Source organism: Pteropus vampyrus, unplaced genomic scaffold (genome assembly GCF_000151845.1).
Source record: "Pteropus vampyrus isolate Shadow unplaced genomic scaffold, Pvam_2.0 Scaffold101, whole genome shotgun sequence".
NCBI lineage: Eukaryota > Metazoa > Chordata > Mammalia > Chiroptera > Pteropodidae > Pteropus > Pteropus vampyrus.
The window spans coordinates 4,585,560-4,602,809 of NW_011888882.1; the positions used below are offsets into that span (position 1 = coordinate 4,585,560).

At 40.3% G+C, this 17,250-nt stretch overlaps 1 protein-coding gene across 2 annotated transcripts in view; it reads left to right on the forward strand.

Annotated features, from left to right (window-relative positions):
• The window catches only part of TRAF3IP2 (TRAF3 interacting protein 2), a 41,418-nt gene that overhangs the window by 9,681 nt on the left and 14,487 nt on the right, over positions 1–17,250 (forward strand). The window contains exons 2-3 of one of the 2 annotated variants that reach the window (XM_011364809.2): positions 4,061–4,897; positions 14,162–14,354. In XM_011364809.2, the coding sequence (XP_011363111.1) occupies positions 4,069–4,897; positions 14,162–14,354 (1,022 nt within the window). In that variant the 5' untranslated portion in view covers positions 4,061–4,068. The remainder of the gene's footprint in view (positions 1–4,060; positions 4,898–14,161; positions 14,355–17,250) is intronic. The other variant, XM_023533381.1, reaches the window with a different exon arrangement.

Sequence of the window (17,250 nt, forward strand, 5' to 3'; positions counted from 1 at the left end):
TGGCAAAGTATGAGAGAACCTGTTTACCAATGGGACCCAAATAAAAATTCACAGGAGTCCTGTTTCCACCTCAGAATCTCTGTGTGTGGGTCCCAAGCATCTGTATTGTGGGCTTCAGAGTGAGATTCTGATCCGGAAGCTCCCGTGGGTCCCCTCATCCTCCAGCCTCTCCCCAGGGATTTGCCATGGTGAGGCAGACGTGGCCACTGTCCACCAGGCCTGGCAGGCCTCAGCTGCTCCTGGGCTTCCTGAGCTCAGCATTCATGCTATTGAGCCCGAGACTGTCCAGGGCGCTGCCAGCATTGGTGCTCACAGGGTCCTGGCTGGCAGGCCTTCTGTTCCCCTTAGGGGTCAGAGCCTTCTCTTCTAGGTCATCGTTGGAAACAGGGTTTTTCCATTTTAATCCAAGTGCCACTCTTGTTAGGGACTGGAGCACAGGCAATGCCAGGGTTACAACCACGTGGACATCATATAGAGACACTCTGGAATAAAACAGGGGACAACAGAAATAGTTAGGGGTGGCGAGATACTAAGTGATTTTTTTTTGAATGTGTAGTATTCTTACAATATTGACATTAAAGACCAAAAAATAAAACTGCCATTTTCAACACAACCCATTAATCTGTCCATAGCCCTCTGATGTGGCATTTTTGTGTAATTGTTCTCTGTGACACCCTCAGGAGGGTTTAGGGCTGGGAAGGGCCCCACATGGTAGCTGCAGGCATGCCCCGCCCTCTGCTGTTCTGGGCGAACCTCTGAGGATACATGACTAGACCAGCTGCCTCCCCATCTGGAGCAGAGTAGCAGATGTTCTCATCACACTGGGTGGTAGAATCGCCTTCATTTAGCAAGTGAGGGTCATGGTCAACTCTGCCTATGGGCAGGACCTCTTAGGCATGGCCCAGGCCCACCTTGGGGCCTGACACTGAGTGGGCACTTAAATATTTGAGAGGAAGAAAGAGAAGAAGGGAGAAGAGTACCCTTGTAGTACAATTTTAAGAACTCTGAGGATTCGGTCCACCAAATACTCCCTGCTACCCCTCATGGAGCCTAACATTCTCACTATCAGTGATCCTGCCAGCTACACGGATCTGTCCCCTCTCTGAACTAGGCATCAAGCATTTATTCATTTAACCAATATTAATTAAGCACTTACTATGCTCCAGGTACAATTCTAGGTGCTGAGAATATAGCCGTGAAATCATACCTTTGTGAAGTTTAAATTCCGGGGAAGGAGGGAAGGGAAGACAATAAACACTGTATCAGATATTTGTATTTATAATATACATATTGTAGTATGATGATGTATAAGATGATGGTAACTACTAGAGAGGACAATAAAGCAGGGAAGAGAGACAGGGAGTAAGAGAGGTATGTAAAACTTTTAGAGACAGTGACCGGGGAGAACTCACAGAGAGAGTGACAGCTGAATAAAAACCTGAAGGAGAAAGGGAGAAAGCCATGCAGCAATGTGGGGCAAGAGTGTTCCAAGAAGCAGGGACAGGAAGTGCAAAGGCCCTGAGGTAGAGCCTCTAGTAGTTTTCTCTCTCAATCTGGATCATATGCAACTTGAAGATAGGAATGACATTTGACATATCTTTAGAATTAATTTTTATTTCCTTTTACTCTATATCATTTTGTACTCTTGAATTTGGTATCACTTGTAGGTATTACCTATTATAAAAGTTTTTAAAATTAAGCCCATGCCTCAGAAGGAGGATTCACAGCATAGAGTTGGACACATAGCAGGGTTCAGTAATTATTTGCTGATTGACTATTTGATAGCGACATATTTTTAAAAATCAGGGTCCATTTTGTTTTTGAAGGATTGCTAATCCCATAGCTTTCCTGAGAGGTTGTTCCTTGCCATCCCAGGTTTATTTACTACCATCCCAGGGGCCCTTTGTTCCTTTTCAGACCAATTTTAACTGTAGAATTCCCACCATAAGATGGACTTCAGATATCTCCTTAGCACATCATCTTTTTTATTAGCTTCCTTCAAGCCCCTGAAGGCTCCTCAGCTGGAAGAGTAGAATTTGCAGCCTTTTTGCTATTGTTTAGGGAAGCATTTCTAAGGTATTCGCCTTTGAAAACCCAGGAAGAATGTAAACAGTGGTCTCTGAAGTGTGGGCAATGAAAGTGAATCACATAAGAGTGGACGGACTTTAGTCCTCTCACTAGTTGGCTCCCTTGATGCCTCTCTTTGCCCTCGCATTCAGCTGTGGGCCCGCAGATGCTCGCAGAAGATTATACAACACTCAGCCAGCCCTTCAGAAAATACTTTTGTTTCCTGACCAGCTGAAGAGCATGTTGTATGGCATATCCAATTTCATAGCAGTAAAAAAAAAAAAAAAAAAAAAAAAAAAAACCCGTAATAAACAAAAGAAAACCATGGTGAGTATTTAAAAATAATAGTTGAAATATTTGTGTTTGGGGTAGGTTCCTGTTCATTTTTACAGGGTCTTATCACTTTAGGTGATGAGGTCTCTTCTGAAGAGCCAAGGGGGAAAGGAACAACAGCCTGGACAGCGGCCTGGAAGGGAGACAGCAGCAGCAGGGGAGACTTAGAAAGGGAGAGCCAGCGGGGGAATTAGAAGCTGGCGTTTTCTGTTGTGCTAGAGAATAGCACAAAGTCTGTTTGCAGCAATGAGTCAGTTTGTTACCAAGTGCAGGTAAGAGGAGTATGAAAGAGCATTTATTTGGCAGGCGGTGGAGAGGCACATGGAGGTATCCCTCTGTAGGCAGTGAAGGTAAATTTGGAGGAAACCACTGGCCCTACCTCTGTTCCGAGGGGGAGCATTTTAAAGCACACGCTGTCATATTGTCATTGGGTTGGATACATGGCTCCAAAGAAGGTGAATTCATGTTTCTCAAAACTTGTCTTAGAACAATCATTGATAGATATCATGATTTTAGGCACAGCAAGTTCTCAGTAAATGTTCTGGTTGAAATTCTACATGGATCCAAAATGTGAATTTAAAACTCCACCACCGCTGGCCCCACTCCTTTCTCTGTGTGGTATTTGAAGTATGCTATGTACAAGGCCTGCGTCGAACAAACCTCTGAGATTTTTTTTCTTTTTCACTCCCTCCTTCCCTCCCACTAACAGCTGCTCCGGAGCCTTCTGCAAGTCTCCAGTCACTCCTGCGCTGTCCTCCTTCCCCTGGAGCCTAGGTGTCCTGGGGCATCATCTCAACTAATGATAAGCGGAGGCTGATTTTCTCTCTCATTGTGTCATGTTGATTAAGAGTTCTATTTTTACAGATAAAACTAATATTACCTGGACTGTGGGCTAAAGGCTCTGTAGGCTTAAGGCTAGTTTAACAAACCTTGCTAGTTTAGCCGGTATATCACAACCCAGATGGTCATGGCTACCTTCATTGCAGGCAAAGCGCCAGAGGAAATTAAGTCCTCTAAACAACCTGCAGTTTTTGAGCGCAGAATGTCACTGTGACCTTTTTTTCAGTGCTTTTAAAGTCAGGCTTTCTTTTTCCTTTCTTTCTTTCTTTCTTTCTTTCTTTCTTTCTTTCTTTCTTTCTTTCTTTCTTTCTTTCTTTCTTTCTTTTTTTTTTTGATTAGGCAATAGTCACGCAGAGCAAAATTTTAAAAGTTTAAAAGCTGAAAACGCTCCATCTCACTTCTCTCCCCCAGCTTAATTCCATCTTCGAGGGCAACCAACGTAGCAGTGTCTTATGTTTCCTCCACATATGCTTAATACATTTATAAGCACACAAGAAGCAGCCCACATCGTGATAATTTCTCTATCTTCAATAGCTGGCCGATGATTTTCATGTGTCTTCCCCTTGTGCTGTCTACCACATGATAGTCCAGTCACATTCTTTGAATTGCCTTCTAGATAAAAATATCTTAATAAGCACGAATGTCTTTGCCTGGAGGATAAGTAAACAACTTTATGTGACTGGGGGCTCTGCAAACATGTTGGTGTCACACTACTGTTAATTTAAACCATATCTTGCACGAGGTCCCTTAAGGTCATAAAATGGGGACTCCAAGAAATGATCTGTCTTCTTAGGCTGTGGCATGTTTTCTCTTGTTCCAGAAACTAGAATGAACCGAAGCATTCCTGTGGAGGTTGATGAATCAGAACCATACTCAAGTCAGTTACTGAAAGCAATCCCAGAATATTCCCTGGAAAAGGAACCAGAACCGCCTGCTCCAAATATAAGGAACATGGCACCCAACAGCTTGTCTGCTCCCCAAACCCCTTACCATTCCTCAGAAGACTTTTCTCATGTTCATCCACGCCTGAAACTCTCAAATCACCAGCAGCCTGTGTCCCAGCAGGTCATCTGCCTGCGCAGTAAAGTCCTGGAGGAGAGTGAAGACAGCTTCTGGAGGAGACATCCGGACCCGGGCAGAGATTTTCCCCCAGGCTCCTCTGCAGCCAACAAGCCTCAGCCTGAGTCTGTGATTGGGGCCCTCCCCCCACAGCACCAGTTTTCACTTATGGAAAAACGTATTCAATGGCTGGGATCTCAGCTCTCAGCAGCTTCTCCTGACACTGGCCATGACTCAGACAAATCGGACCAAGGTTCACCTAATGACTCAGCAGACTCCTCAGGCAGTAGCCAAGAAACTGTACAACGGCTCCAGCCCCACAGGAACCGAGCAGCTCCAGATCTGCCTACGATAGACACAGGGTATGATTCCCAGCCCCAGGACGTCCTGGGCATCAGGCAGCTGGAAAGGCCCCTGCCCCTCACTTCTGTGTGTTACCCCCAGGACCTCCCCAGACCTCTCAGGTCCAGGGAGTTCCATCCGTTTGAACCTCAGCGGTATCCAGCGTGTGCACAGATGCTGCCTCCCAACCCTTCCCCACACGCTCAGTGGAACTATCATTGCCATTGTCCTGGAGGTCCCGATCACCAGGCACCATGTAAGTGACCTTTCCCTCTTCTGGACCTTCTGGGCTGGGTAACTGAGTAAATAAGGGCCTCGCGTCAATGCCTTGTATCGGTAGACCAGCACGGACAGGTCATTCTGCAGGAATGCAGGAAGGACATTCAGCTTCCTGTGGGCTTTCCATAGGTGGTTGGATTTGCAATGGGCCTTAGAAGAACGCTTTATCTTAGCCAAAAAACCTGTCTCACTTGGAACCTGCTTCTCTAGGAAACTTTAAGAACAAAACAGATTCCTCTGTCTGGGTTAATTTAACTGAAATCTTCCTAGAGGCAGTGAGATAGCCCAAAGGACTTCTAGAAAATTGTTTTGTTGTCCTAATTCTCGGGCATCTGGGTTCTTCTTTCTCTGTACGCTTCTTCCCCAACTTAGATTTGGCAGAGAAAGGGGCCTTCAGTCAAAAAATTAGAAGATTCCTAGAAAGTCATTGAGACTCTGTGTTCATACCATTGCATGAAGATGAAATTGTTCCTGTGATTCTGTTGCTTAAATCTCTTTGGAGACTTGAACCATCCATCTCTACCCTATATTCTAGCCACATCCAAGGACCAGCAGTCTTCCTAACTTGTCTAGCTATTTTACATCTCCAGGTATTTGCCCACACTCATCTCTCTAACCAGGATGTTCTTCCCCTTCTTGTGTATTTGACCTCGTTCTATACCTCTTTTCTTTCTTTAACAGCTTTATTGGGATCTAATTTACATACTGTAAAGTTCACCTTTTACTCATTTTAAGTGTACAAGTCAATGAATAGTAGTATATTTACAGAGTTATACAAACATCACAATATACATCTTTTAAGACTTAGCTCCAGTGTCCCTCTGGAAACTTCCCTAGATCGGTTCCTTCTGTTTCCTTGTTTTCTGCCTGTCAGGGCACCCAGTAACCAGTATGGCAACTAGTTATAAACTTGTCTACCTCTTCTTCCAGAATGCAAGCTTTTCCAACAAAGATGTATTTTCAATCCACAATTCCCCCAGCATTTAGCACAATGACTAGCACACACTAGACTCTCAATAAGTTATTTCTGAATAAGTGAATGAATGAAAAATATGCATCAGTGCATTAAGCATCTCTGAGAGTGATAGTCTTCAAAGGCCCATCGGAATTCTTGATATTAAATCTCCACTGAGGCCACTGGAAAATTACGAGAGGCTTTACAGTTCAAACATAGGGCTCTGAGATATGATACTTTTCTTAGCAAATAAGCACTGCACAAAAAGCAGTTTAAATGGTATAAGAAGAGTCTGACCAAAGGCCTGATGCCTACCTTTAAAATAAATTATAGAAATACTTACAAATGCTGTAATCAATCGCAATTAATGTATTATGCAGATACATTTAGTTTAACCTTTCTAAAGTTAATGGAGCAACACAGTAATTAACATATTTAAAAAAAAAAAAGAAGAAGGAGGTAGAGGAACTTAACAGAAGAATCAGATAAGAATGAAGGTGTAGGAGTAAAGCTAGGAGATGCAGAAACAACACTTGAGGCCTAAAACTGGGACCCAGGGTATTAGAAGCTGGGAAGTCACTGATGGGGGTGGTGGAAGCTACTGCCTGCTCTGAGTGCTCAGGAATACGATGGGTTTGGTGGCCAAGTTCCTTAAGTATGAGAAACAAACCTTGGCAGGGTCAGGTTGGGTTTATTTCTCAATGATTTCCAGGTTAAAAAGGAATACTTTGTGAGAATAATACCATAAACTACTTTTTAAACTATCTGCACATAAAAATAATTTTTCTTATCATAACAGTAATATTTGCACACTCTCAAAATTGAAATATGCCCAAAAGTTCAGTTCATATTTCTGTCACCTAAATATAATTTCTTATCGGGTTTTTGACATATTTATTTCTGTTTCTTTTTTCTTAGCATATATATTTAATATAAAATTAAAATAATTTCCAATGACATTCAGTGCACTTCTAGCGTCATTTTAAAATGCTGCATAGTGTTTAATCAGATGGCTCTACCGAATTGTATTTTTCACTCTTGTTGGACATTTTCAATAGTTTCCAGTTTCTTATCCAATAAGCAATGATAGGACAAACATTATATACCTAACTTTTTATCTGCATTTCTGATTAATTCCTTAAATTAACATGTAGAAGTGTGAATACTTAGTCAAGGGGTTTGTGATACTAAGTCCCAAGCAGTTGCCCTTATCACCTAACAGGAGAAAGCCTCCAGGTGATAGACAAAGAAAGCATTGATTCATTATAACATGAGGATCCCAGGAAGATTTTTCTGCTTGAAAATACTTTTCCTGTTGAAGCCTGAAATGGCACAGTTAGCAATCCAGTCTTTGTAGGTTACCACTGGCAACTCTGGGCAGGTTCTACTAAAATGCAAAACTCCTGACTGGGAACACTTTTAGCCTCTAACACCTCAGGACCTGCTTTCTTTCATCAGGTCCCTTCTTCCTCTCTATATTATTTCCTTCTATTGAAGGGCAGGGGAAGAAAGGGGTACCTAGGATCCTGGGAGTGAAAAGAGATGATGAAAGGCAGAGAGGAGAGAATTTGGACAAGAAGGGGGAACAATTCACAGAAGATATACAAACAACCAATAAACATATGAAACCAAGCTTAACTTTACTAAATTTTAAAGTTTATATATGCACAAATTTTAAAGGTAGCTCTTTTCCTAATTAGATGTGCAAAAAAAAAAAAAAAAAAAAAATTCTTGAATAACACCCAGTGTTGTAGAGTTTTGGAAAAATGAACACTCCCATATACTCTTGGTAGGAGTGTAAATTGATACAGTCTTCTAGAATGCAATCCCATTATTCGTCGAAACTTAAATGTACTTCCTCTTTGACCCAGCAGTCTCACTTGTAGGAATATACCCTATAGAAACTTTAAACAAGCATATAGAAATACATGATCAAGAATATTTATTAAAACATTGTTGCATTAGAGTAAAAATAAAAACTAAAATGCCTATCAATAACGGGACAGATAAGTAATCTGTGATTTAGTTATACGATGGACTATTACACAGAATAAAATATACATTCTGCCATAAAAAGATTAGATGAAAAAGCATGCAGTGTTGATCCCATATGTGTTATTTTTTAAAATATATATGTTAAAAAAACTATGCATTTAGTCTACGGCCATGCCACTCTGAACAAGCCCGATCCCATCTGATCCCAGAAGCTAAGCAGGGTCGAGACCACCTAGGAAGACCAGGTGCTGGAGGCATAGAAAATAAAAAAATTTAAAAAATAAGGAATTGTAAGCTGACAAGATCTTTGCAATCTGTGAGGTCAACCAAGGGTTGCCTCACCTAGAAAAATAAATAAATAAAAACTATGCATTAAGAGCGATACATTAAGATACATGAAGAGTAATCATAAGGGAAGAGGGACAGGGAATTAAGAAGAGAGAGAGATTTTCCTTCTAACTTTATATATGTTTGTTAAATTTGCTATGGCAAACAGTCATTCCTTTTATAATTAAAAATAGGTAAAAGCTGAAAAGAAAAAAGTAAGGGGAATGAGAGTGTATAGGCAGGTTCACCCTAATTCACTGTGCATATGCCTTGGCCCTGGCTTCTGAGGGCATCTTATCACCGGGAAAAAGATCAGGATTGGGCCTATTTTGCCATGGAAGCCCATGGTTATGGTTTTTCTTCAGGGTACAGAAAGCCCAGAATATTTTATAAGGCCTCTAAGAGCAATGGCTCCTATGAAGGTTAAATAAGATAATGCATTAAAGACACTAGGAACGTGGCTGGCTTGCAGTAAACCTTCAGCATTTTTCTCCTTTATTAGGAATGGTATTAAAAGAGTTTATGAGCACTTCTTAGTTGTTGTTATTATTTAAATATTATTTATATTAAAATCCTGCAGCACAGCCTGTAGAGTGCCCCTCTACCTCTAGATCCCTCTTGCTGGTACAGATTTTAAGTATTCAAAGCAGGTGTACAAATGCTTAGTTTCATGTCAGGGCTATAACTGCATTTAATTGCCAACAAAACCACTTCAAAAGAGCTGTTCACCTAAGGGATGCTTGTGCAGTTGGAAACCATGGCTACGTGGTTCTACTAGGCTTTAGAAGAACAGTACTTCCTCATCCGTTAATGAAAATATAAATAAATGATGATCACCATGCAAATGACATATCCTAGCCTTTGCAAGTTAAAGCAGAAATGGTAACTAGTCACCCCTTTTATGTAAAAAAAAAAAAAAAAAAAAGAAGAAAAGAGTTCTCAAAGCAAGTAAAAATGAGAAGTAGAATAAGCCTATGTTTCCTTCTCCTCCCAATCCCTGGAGAAGGCAGCCTCAGAATCCTTCTGGGAAGGTCACCAGAATGCAGATCATGATGTGCAATCAAATAACATTAATGATACAAATAAATTGGGGGGGGGGGGGGGGATGTACTAAATCTAAAGAGCCCTTATTTCTACTATAAAATTCTTGTTTTCTCTACCAAAAAGACTGAATAGAATAAAACTGGACACGTGCCTACTATTGCTCGTGTGGATGGGAAAAAAACAAAAGTGATTATTTGTGTGCTAGAATGCATGCACAATTAAAAAGTAAGGAAAAAACAAACCAGATGGAAGAAACCATCAAGAAAGGAGTTGCCTTTCAGGAAACACAGCTGCTTACAGCTGTGAGAGTCCTGTAACAGTTTATGTTGGCCATTTTGTTTCCTGGCTAAACTGCATCATATCATGATGTCTTTTGACAATTTGAAAATCAGATTTTATTTTCCCTCTCATAAACTCTTTTAATACCATTCTTAATAAGGAAGAAAAATGTTGAATGTTTTGACTGGTAAGTGGAAAACCTCATTTAGAATTTGGTTTACAAATTCCAAGTGGTAAAAACCCAGTAACACGAAGACCATGTGTACCCAGACCAAAAGGATCATAAGACTGACAAATAAGATACCGTTCTGGGCACCCACTTATGATTGTGTAAGGTTCGTGTTTTTGTTTCGTGATTAACACTTTCTCAGAATCGAACAGTTACCATGCTAACAAAGCATTTGTCTGTCACATCACCCACCACCTTCTAGTCTTCATCTCCTACAGAATAAACTCTCTTGATGGAATTTTAGGCACCGGGGACAAGTCAGTGGGGGAGATATTTTGGGGCAGTAATTCTTAAGTCTCCCATGTAGGTGGCTGCTGATTTGCACGCCTCTCCTCACACACTAACGAGTGTGGGTTTGTGTTTCAAAACAGACACCCACAGACACACAGATTTTTCTCTCTTTCTCTGTTTATTTTGAACTACTTAAGGGAAGAGTATTCTATTTATCTCTGTTCACCAAGTGTCTAGCCCTCAAAGTTCAATAAATATTTTTTGAATGAATAAAAAGAACTCTATTCCCTACTTCCTGGGGAAAGGAGTGATCTCTAATCATGAGTACAACCTTTGTGATACCAAGCCTGGGAAAGGCCATGTGTAGTTGTCGTATGGGAGAGGATGAAATGGAGGGAGGTCTATGGATTTGGAAACAGAATTTACCCATTTATTTATCAACTTATTCAACAAATATTTGCCTAATTCTATGCTAGTCACTGGGTATACAGTAGTAAATACAACACATGTTCTTGTCTTCATGGAATTCACAGTCTACTAGGGAGACAGATAAGTGGAAATCAGCAAAGAAAACAACAAAGTATAAGTGCTATAAAGGAAATAACCAGGTTTTATAACAGATGTTAATAGACGGGATGGCCAGAGGAGGCCTTTTTTGAGGAGGATACATTTGAGCTGAAACCCAAAGGATGAGAGGGTCAAGGAAGCAAGGAGCTTGGTATAGTTAAGGTACCAAAAGCAAGCCAGTTGGGCTGGAGCAGGGTGAGCAGGGGGAAAATGATATGCTAGAAGATCGTGGTAAGGCATTTGGATTTTATTCTGAGTTAAACTTCTTTAGGAAAACAGAAAATTGAATTCTGTAGTCTTGAATAAAGAACTTAGAATTGTACTTGGTATGTAGCAGGTGCTCAATAAATGTTAGCCATTATTATATATATAGTTTTCAGCTAAATTAGAAAGCCTCAGTCAGATTAGTAGAAACGTAAGCAATGAAGTGATATTCATTTACCTGATAAGTATAGTTTTTATTTAGCAACTTTTCTACACAACCAGCCTAATTCCAGACAAAAGCAATCAAATTCTACTTACAAAAGGGAAAGCTTATGTTTGTTTGAGCCTCTGATAGTCAATATTTCTTTGTATTAAACAATCAAAGGATAATACAGAGGACTATATTGTCATTACCCTAATAGTAAAAATAGATGAGGTGGATCATTTCTTGTGCTCACATAAACCAGTGTAAGTTTTTACCACAGGTGGCCATTGCAGAAACGAAAGTTACAGCTAATCAAACACTTTAGCCCACATGCCTTGGTGATTTTAATGATAAGATTTGTTGCTATGAGACAAAAACATGTTGTGCGGGAAATAATCTGTTAGAAATCATATGACCTTGATTCCAAGGCTTTTGATTAACAGCACTAACATCCACTTTCTGGAAAAGAAACAAAACCTATGATTAGAATTCGATAGTTCTTTTAAAGCAAATAAAACATTATTAGCTTCTTATTAACGAATATAGGAAGCAAAAAATAGCTTCAAACATTAAAAATGTTCAAGGCCACTAGCAAATTTCTCCTCTTTTACCTTAGCTTTCTTCCTACTTTCAGAGGGAGACACTGGGTCAAAAACAAACAAACAAACAAACATAAAACAATGGACAGTGGATGAGAGGTAGTCTAGAAGACCTAAGACCTAGCAAGCAGATTGTGCAGTCCTAAATGGTTTCTCTTTCTTTGTGTGTGTGGAGTTGCCTTTGTAACTATTCAGTCTTCATTCATTTATTAAGCATCCACTGGTGCCAGCACTGTGCTTGGAGACATGATGGTAAACAGACACGGTACATGCTTTCACAGAGTTTAGATGCTAGAAGGGAAGGCAGCCAAAAAGTTGACAAGTAAGAGTTATGCTTACACAAACAGATGATAAGCACTGTGAAGAAAATAAAATGGTGGCGGGAAGATGGGATATGGCAACTGGGTCAAGGTGTGGGGCTCTTTGCACAGGTGCTATCTGAGCTGATTTTTGTATGACAAGAAGTTGATCTGTAAAGATATAAAGCAAAATCATTCTGGGCAGAGAAGTTGGCAAACTCAGCATCCCAGAGGTGGGGACAAGCTTAGGGCGTTCAAGATGAAGAAAGATAGCCAGGGTAGCTGGGGCTTGCTGAGTACATCAGAGCATCGTAGAAGATGAGATCAAGATCAAGGGACCTGATTATGCATGGTGGATTTTAAGTGCAATAGGAGATCTCTGGTTCTGAAAATGGTCCATTCATGCAAGACTCATCTAAAAGCAGGGCTGGCCATTCCCAGTGACCTGATGGCAGCGGCACTTTTTGCCCTTTTCTAGCTGGAGTGAAGGAGCAGCAGTAGTGACATGACCTATTGGCCTAAAACTCCAACTGGCAATCTGGGCCCCTTGAAATAATGCCCCAGGAAGACTGTAAAAGCAAAACCTGTGTGGCGTATCCTGTCCTAGACCAGAGGGGCTTCTGTGGTCCTGTCTCCCCATTCTTAGAGATGCCCTCCAAATCATAGCCTCCTTTATCAGCCAAGGGGCTGGGATAGGCCCAGACAGATCCTTGTATCCTCCTCCCCTTCCTTAAGTCCCTAATATTGTAACCAGGCATAAGCCATAATAAGGCAAGAGTTATAGTCAGGGCCAGGAGACAACCTGGGTTGGAGGGGAATGCTCACTTTTGCCAGAGGAAGCATGACGGGAAGGACCTGGCTGGTGCCACAGGTCAAAGCAGACAATAGATTGAATCCAGGGAAACTGACCATGCTTGAGAGACTGGCTTGGGCCATTTCCAGGGGCACCTAGCTAAGTTTCCTGGGTCCAAACAGTGGGGACCTAGAGGCAGCCACACTAGTGAACATGCACATTGTTTGTCTCCTGTTCTGTATTGGAAGCCATCATTCCCCTGAATGTTCCCCTGAAAACTTCAGTGGCTTGCGACTATTTATCAAAGTAAGAATACAATTCTTAGCCACATTCTTACCCTCTACATTCTGGTTCCCACCTACCTTATTTGTTACTTTCTTGCTTCCTTATGAATTTTATTTCGCTTTATACCCCTGCATGTATCCTACCTACAGTGGGAAAATTCGATTATCACTTTTATAATCAGAAAAAGAATAAAGACCAATAAATATATTTTTTCGAAAAATAAGGTTCCTTCTTACCCTAACTAGCTATGCCTCCTGGATCCTCCAACTTCTTACTTGAGCCAAGGTGACTCACCAGGAGGCACTCACGGTTCATTTTGCAGGGTTATCCACTTGGTCCCCTCCAGTCCCATCAGAGTCTGGGCCCACCCCTAAAGTATATCCCCGCTTCTCAGGTTTCCCACACTTGAACCCCTTGGGCCTCCCTCAGAGCCTTCCTCTCTCACCCTTACTGGGTTCCCTGCATCCCTCCTCTGACCTTCGGTGCTCTTCTCTCACCTGGTCATACAGGCTGTCCTTCCCTTGGGACTTGGCTGCTCTTGGGCTTGGCTAGAACCAACTTTTTTCTAACTTGCACATTCACATAAGTCACTGCCAGCTCTGGCTGCGTTCTGAGCCCTGACCCCTTCTAACTGCCTTGGCCCAAAGTGCACATAGGCTTTAGCAAGAGAGGACCAAGAAAGTTAGGTAGTGTTGCCAACTGGTTGGTTACTTCCCAGAGGTATAAGCCAAGTTTTATTTCATTTATTTCTTCCTCAGAGAAAGTGGTGTGCATGTGTGTACATGTGGTGTGTGTATGTCCACTTGGGAGAAGGAAAGGAAAGAGTAGTGACTCCATATCTGTCATGGGGACATCCTACCCTTGGGTTCTAGAAACTTGAGGAATTATGGTAGGAATGACGGTGTGCGAAAGGTTCTTCGTGGTTGGATTATCCTAAATATCTTATTAAAAGAAGGACCAGTGTGGAGCTTTGCACTTTCCAATTAGGACTCCAAACTCGATTTCACAGATGTTTTTATTTAGGAAAAGAGAAAAACAATGACTCGATTTAATGAAAAATATCAAGTAAACGATAGTACGCAAATGTGGCAAGCATCACGGAGGAGGCAACTGATATCTGGTACCCTCAGTTGGTATCAAGACACAAATTTGCACTGAGCTTACCTCTCCATTCACATGAAGGTGCTAAGGTCAATCTTCCCTGTTCTCTTTATTGTTTTCACTTACAGATGGCCATGACTACCCTCGAGCAGCCTACCAGCAAGTGATCCAGCCAGCTCTGCCTGGACAGCCCCTACCTGGAGCCAGTGTGAGGGGCCCACACCCTGTGCAGAAGGTCATCCTGAATTATCCCAGTCCCTGGGACCAAGAAGAGAGGCCTGCACAAAGAGACTATTCCTCCCCAGGGCTCCAGAGGTATCAGTAAGTACGACAGGCCAACTTGCAGACGGTTTTAACATAAAAAAGCATGATGCCAATGTAATCAAGATGTATCAAAACTTTCTATTGGTATACTACCCAGGTTAGTGGTCAGGACACACAGTGGAATGCCCCTTGTAGACTTTTCAGGTCAGGAGGAAATGGAAGCTGGTTGAACAAGGATCTCTTTGCCAGACATATAAAGCCTCTGATGACTAGTCAAAATTCTCATGGAGGAAAAGCTCTTAAGACGCTAAGTCACACTCTCTTTTTTTCTTTTATTTTCAGATCACCAGGCCTTTTAGTCCATGAAATAGATTCTTACTTTTACTATGACCAACTTCTACCTCTAGGGAGTTCTTTTTTTATATTCTTCATTTCTGTAGCTGTTTAAATCCATTTCTTACTTTGGAATTTTAAACTCAATTAGTAGCCAATAATTAGTTTAAATAACCTGTTATTTTCTTTGTAACAAAAGCATTCACACATGTTCAATGCCATTATTGCTATACTTCTTCCAGAAAAATATTTTTTTTTACTTCAGTTGTCTAACCCTTTAATCATTTTTCTCTCACTATTATCTTGTTTTCTGTGACTCATTCTTCAAGTTTTCCTTTTCTCTTGATTTATGTATCTAAAAAATTATAGGAAAACCTCATGTAAATGGAGCTTCCTAATTGATGAAAAAATTAGAAAGAGAGTAGATGAAATGCCTGCTCTGCTCAAGCACGACTTTTATATACCACTCAAAGTAAAATTATATTTGTTATGAGAAGAGAATGAGATAGGAAGGTCTTATTAAAGCAGATTTTTCAGAAATATAGACATTAGTAATTAGCTAAAAAAGTTTATTAAAAGAAAAAAGCCCACCCTAATTACAATGACAAATAAGGTAAATGACTGCTTTCCCCTTTACTCGAAAGCCCACAAGCCCTCAGATCTTTTTTCCAAATAGGTCTCTTATTTAAAAAAAAAAAAAGAAAGAAATTGCATGGAGTTTAAATAACAGAATTAAGTAAAATGTGATTTTACAACTGGATGAGTACTCTTGCAGGAGAAATATCTATAATTCCAAGAAAACAAAATTTTCTTGGAATTAAGCATCGTAAAATTTAAGCACCTTTACGAAACATGTTTGGTATTGAATAGGGGAGACAACTGTAACTTTTAAAATAAACATTTATTTTGAAATAATTTTAGATTTAAAAGAGAATTGCAACTATAGCACAGAGTAATTGCTTTTGTAACATCAATTTAAGCCTGCTATGGTCTCCTTGGATTTATCTTATCACTTTAGGATAATGAAAAATAAGTTCAGGTAATGAAACTAATTCTCCTCTTCCTGATAATTTCAAAGAGAGCCTTAATGCAGAAAGTTTACTCTGTCATTAATCTTCATGATACTGATATTGTTTTTATATGGAAGTTTTTGAATATTATCAAAGCCTTACCATTTCTTTATCAAATGAACAATTGTCTTTTATAACAACTAAGCAGCTTTGAGTATAAAGAGATTTAATGTGAAGAGGATATAGAATTGGATCCCTTTTAGATGAAAGCATATTTTACAGGAATTTTTCTATATGTTAATAAAAATATAAAATAAAAATAACTTCCTCAAATATTCACATTTTAGAAATATTTTATAGTTGGGATTCTGTGTAATATTATTTAAAATCCTATTACATAAGACTTTCAGAATTTCTGATTACTCTTTTGGGCAAAACTAGGACAGTATAGGGAACAATCTGGAATAACTTGGAATATACATATAGATTTTTATAATCAAAACATTTTTTAAAACTTAAAATATAAAATAATCTCAAACACACAACCAATAGCAAACATCCATGTCTACTACCTAGGTTTTTTAAATGTTCACATAGTGCCACATTTGCTTCAGAGTTTTTTTTTAAGAAATACAACATTACAGACACAGTTTTAATCCCCTTATCAGTTAAGATTCAATTACAGAAAACAGAAACAACTCTAGTTATTTTAAGCAGAAGGAATTTAACTTGGGAACTGAGTACTTATAAAATTGTTGGAGGCTGGAGGGTTTCTAGGAATGATTTCAGAGCAACACCACAGAACAGTACATCGAAGAGGCTGCTTCCTCTGTCATGGTCAGAGAGGCAGAGGATCAGAACCCCAGCGGAACTCTCCATTATAGACCATGCTACCATAGTACAATCCAGAATCAGGTAACTGCCAGCTCTGCAGCTATTCTATGCCTGCTAGATCTCCACTGGCCAAAAATGGATGCTCTGACCTTGACACTGCATAGCTGGTAACGGGACACTGGGATGCTTCCCAAGGAACTCAACACCTCATGATGACACTTACCAACAGAAACCATGGAAGTGGCAGAAGCCTGGCTTCCATTTCCTTCTGCCTTCCAAATGTCACATGAGTGCATCTGATCGTTCTTCTCAGCAGAATGTTCACAAGAATACTAAAACAATAATAAAGATTCCATATAACCATGTGGTAGAAACTTTCTTAAAGGGTCTTCAAAATCAGATTTCCATTCATATATTAACAACATAAATACTTTTAAACCTTTATGGCCTTTTTTACGTTCTGATACATAATTAAATGTTATCTATCAGGAGCTAAAAATCCTGTCTTGTTTTCTGAATGCCTATAACACCAACCTCATGTGTCACCCATTATACTGTGTTTTATTGGCGACCTTATCTGCCTTGTGCGTGAGATAAGTCAGTCCAATTAGACAGTCCTTGAATTGAGAAAGCACATCTTCCTTACCTCTTTTGACCCCTAGCATAGGCCCTTGCATATGGCAGTTGGCTGAAATGCTTATTGACTGAAACACTGTGGAGTTGCCCTTGTCCCTCTGGCTCAGAAAAGAAACGTTAGCAGAGGAGGGGAGTAGCTC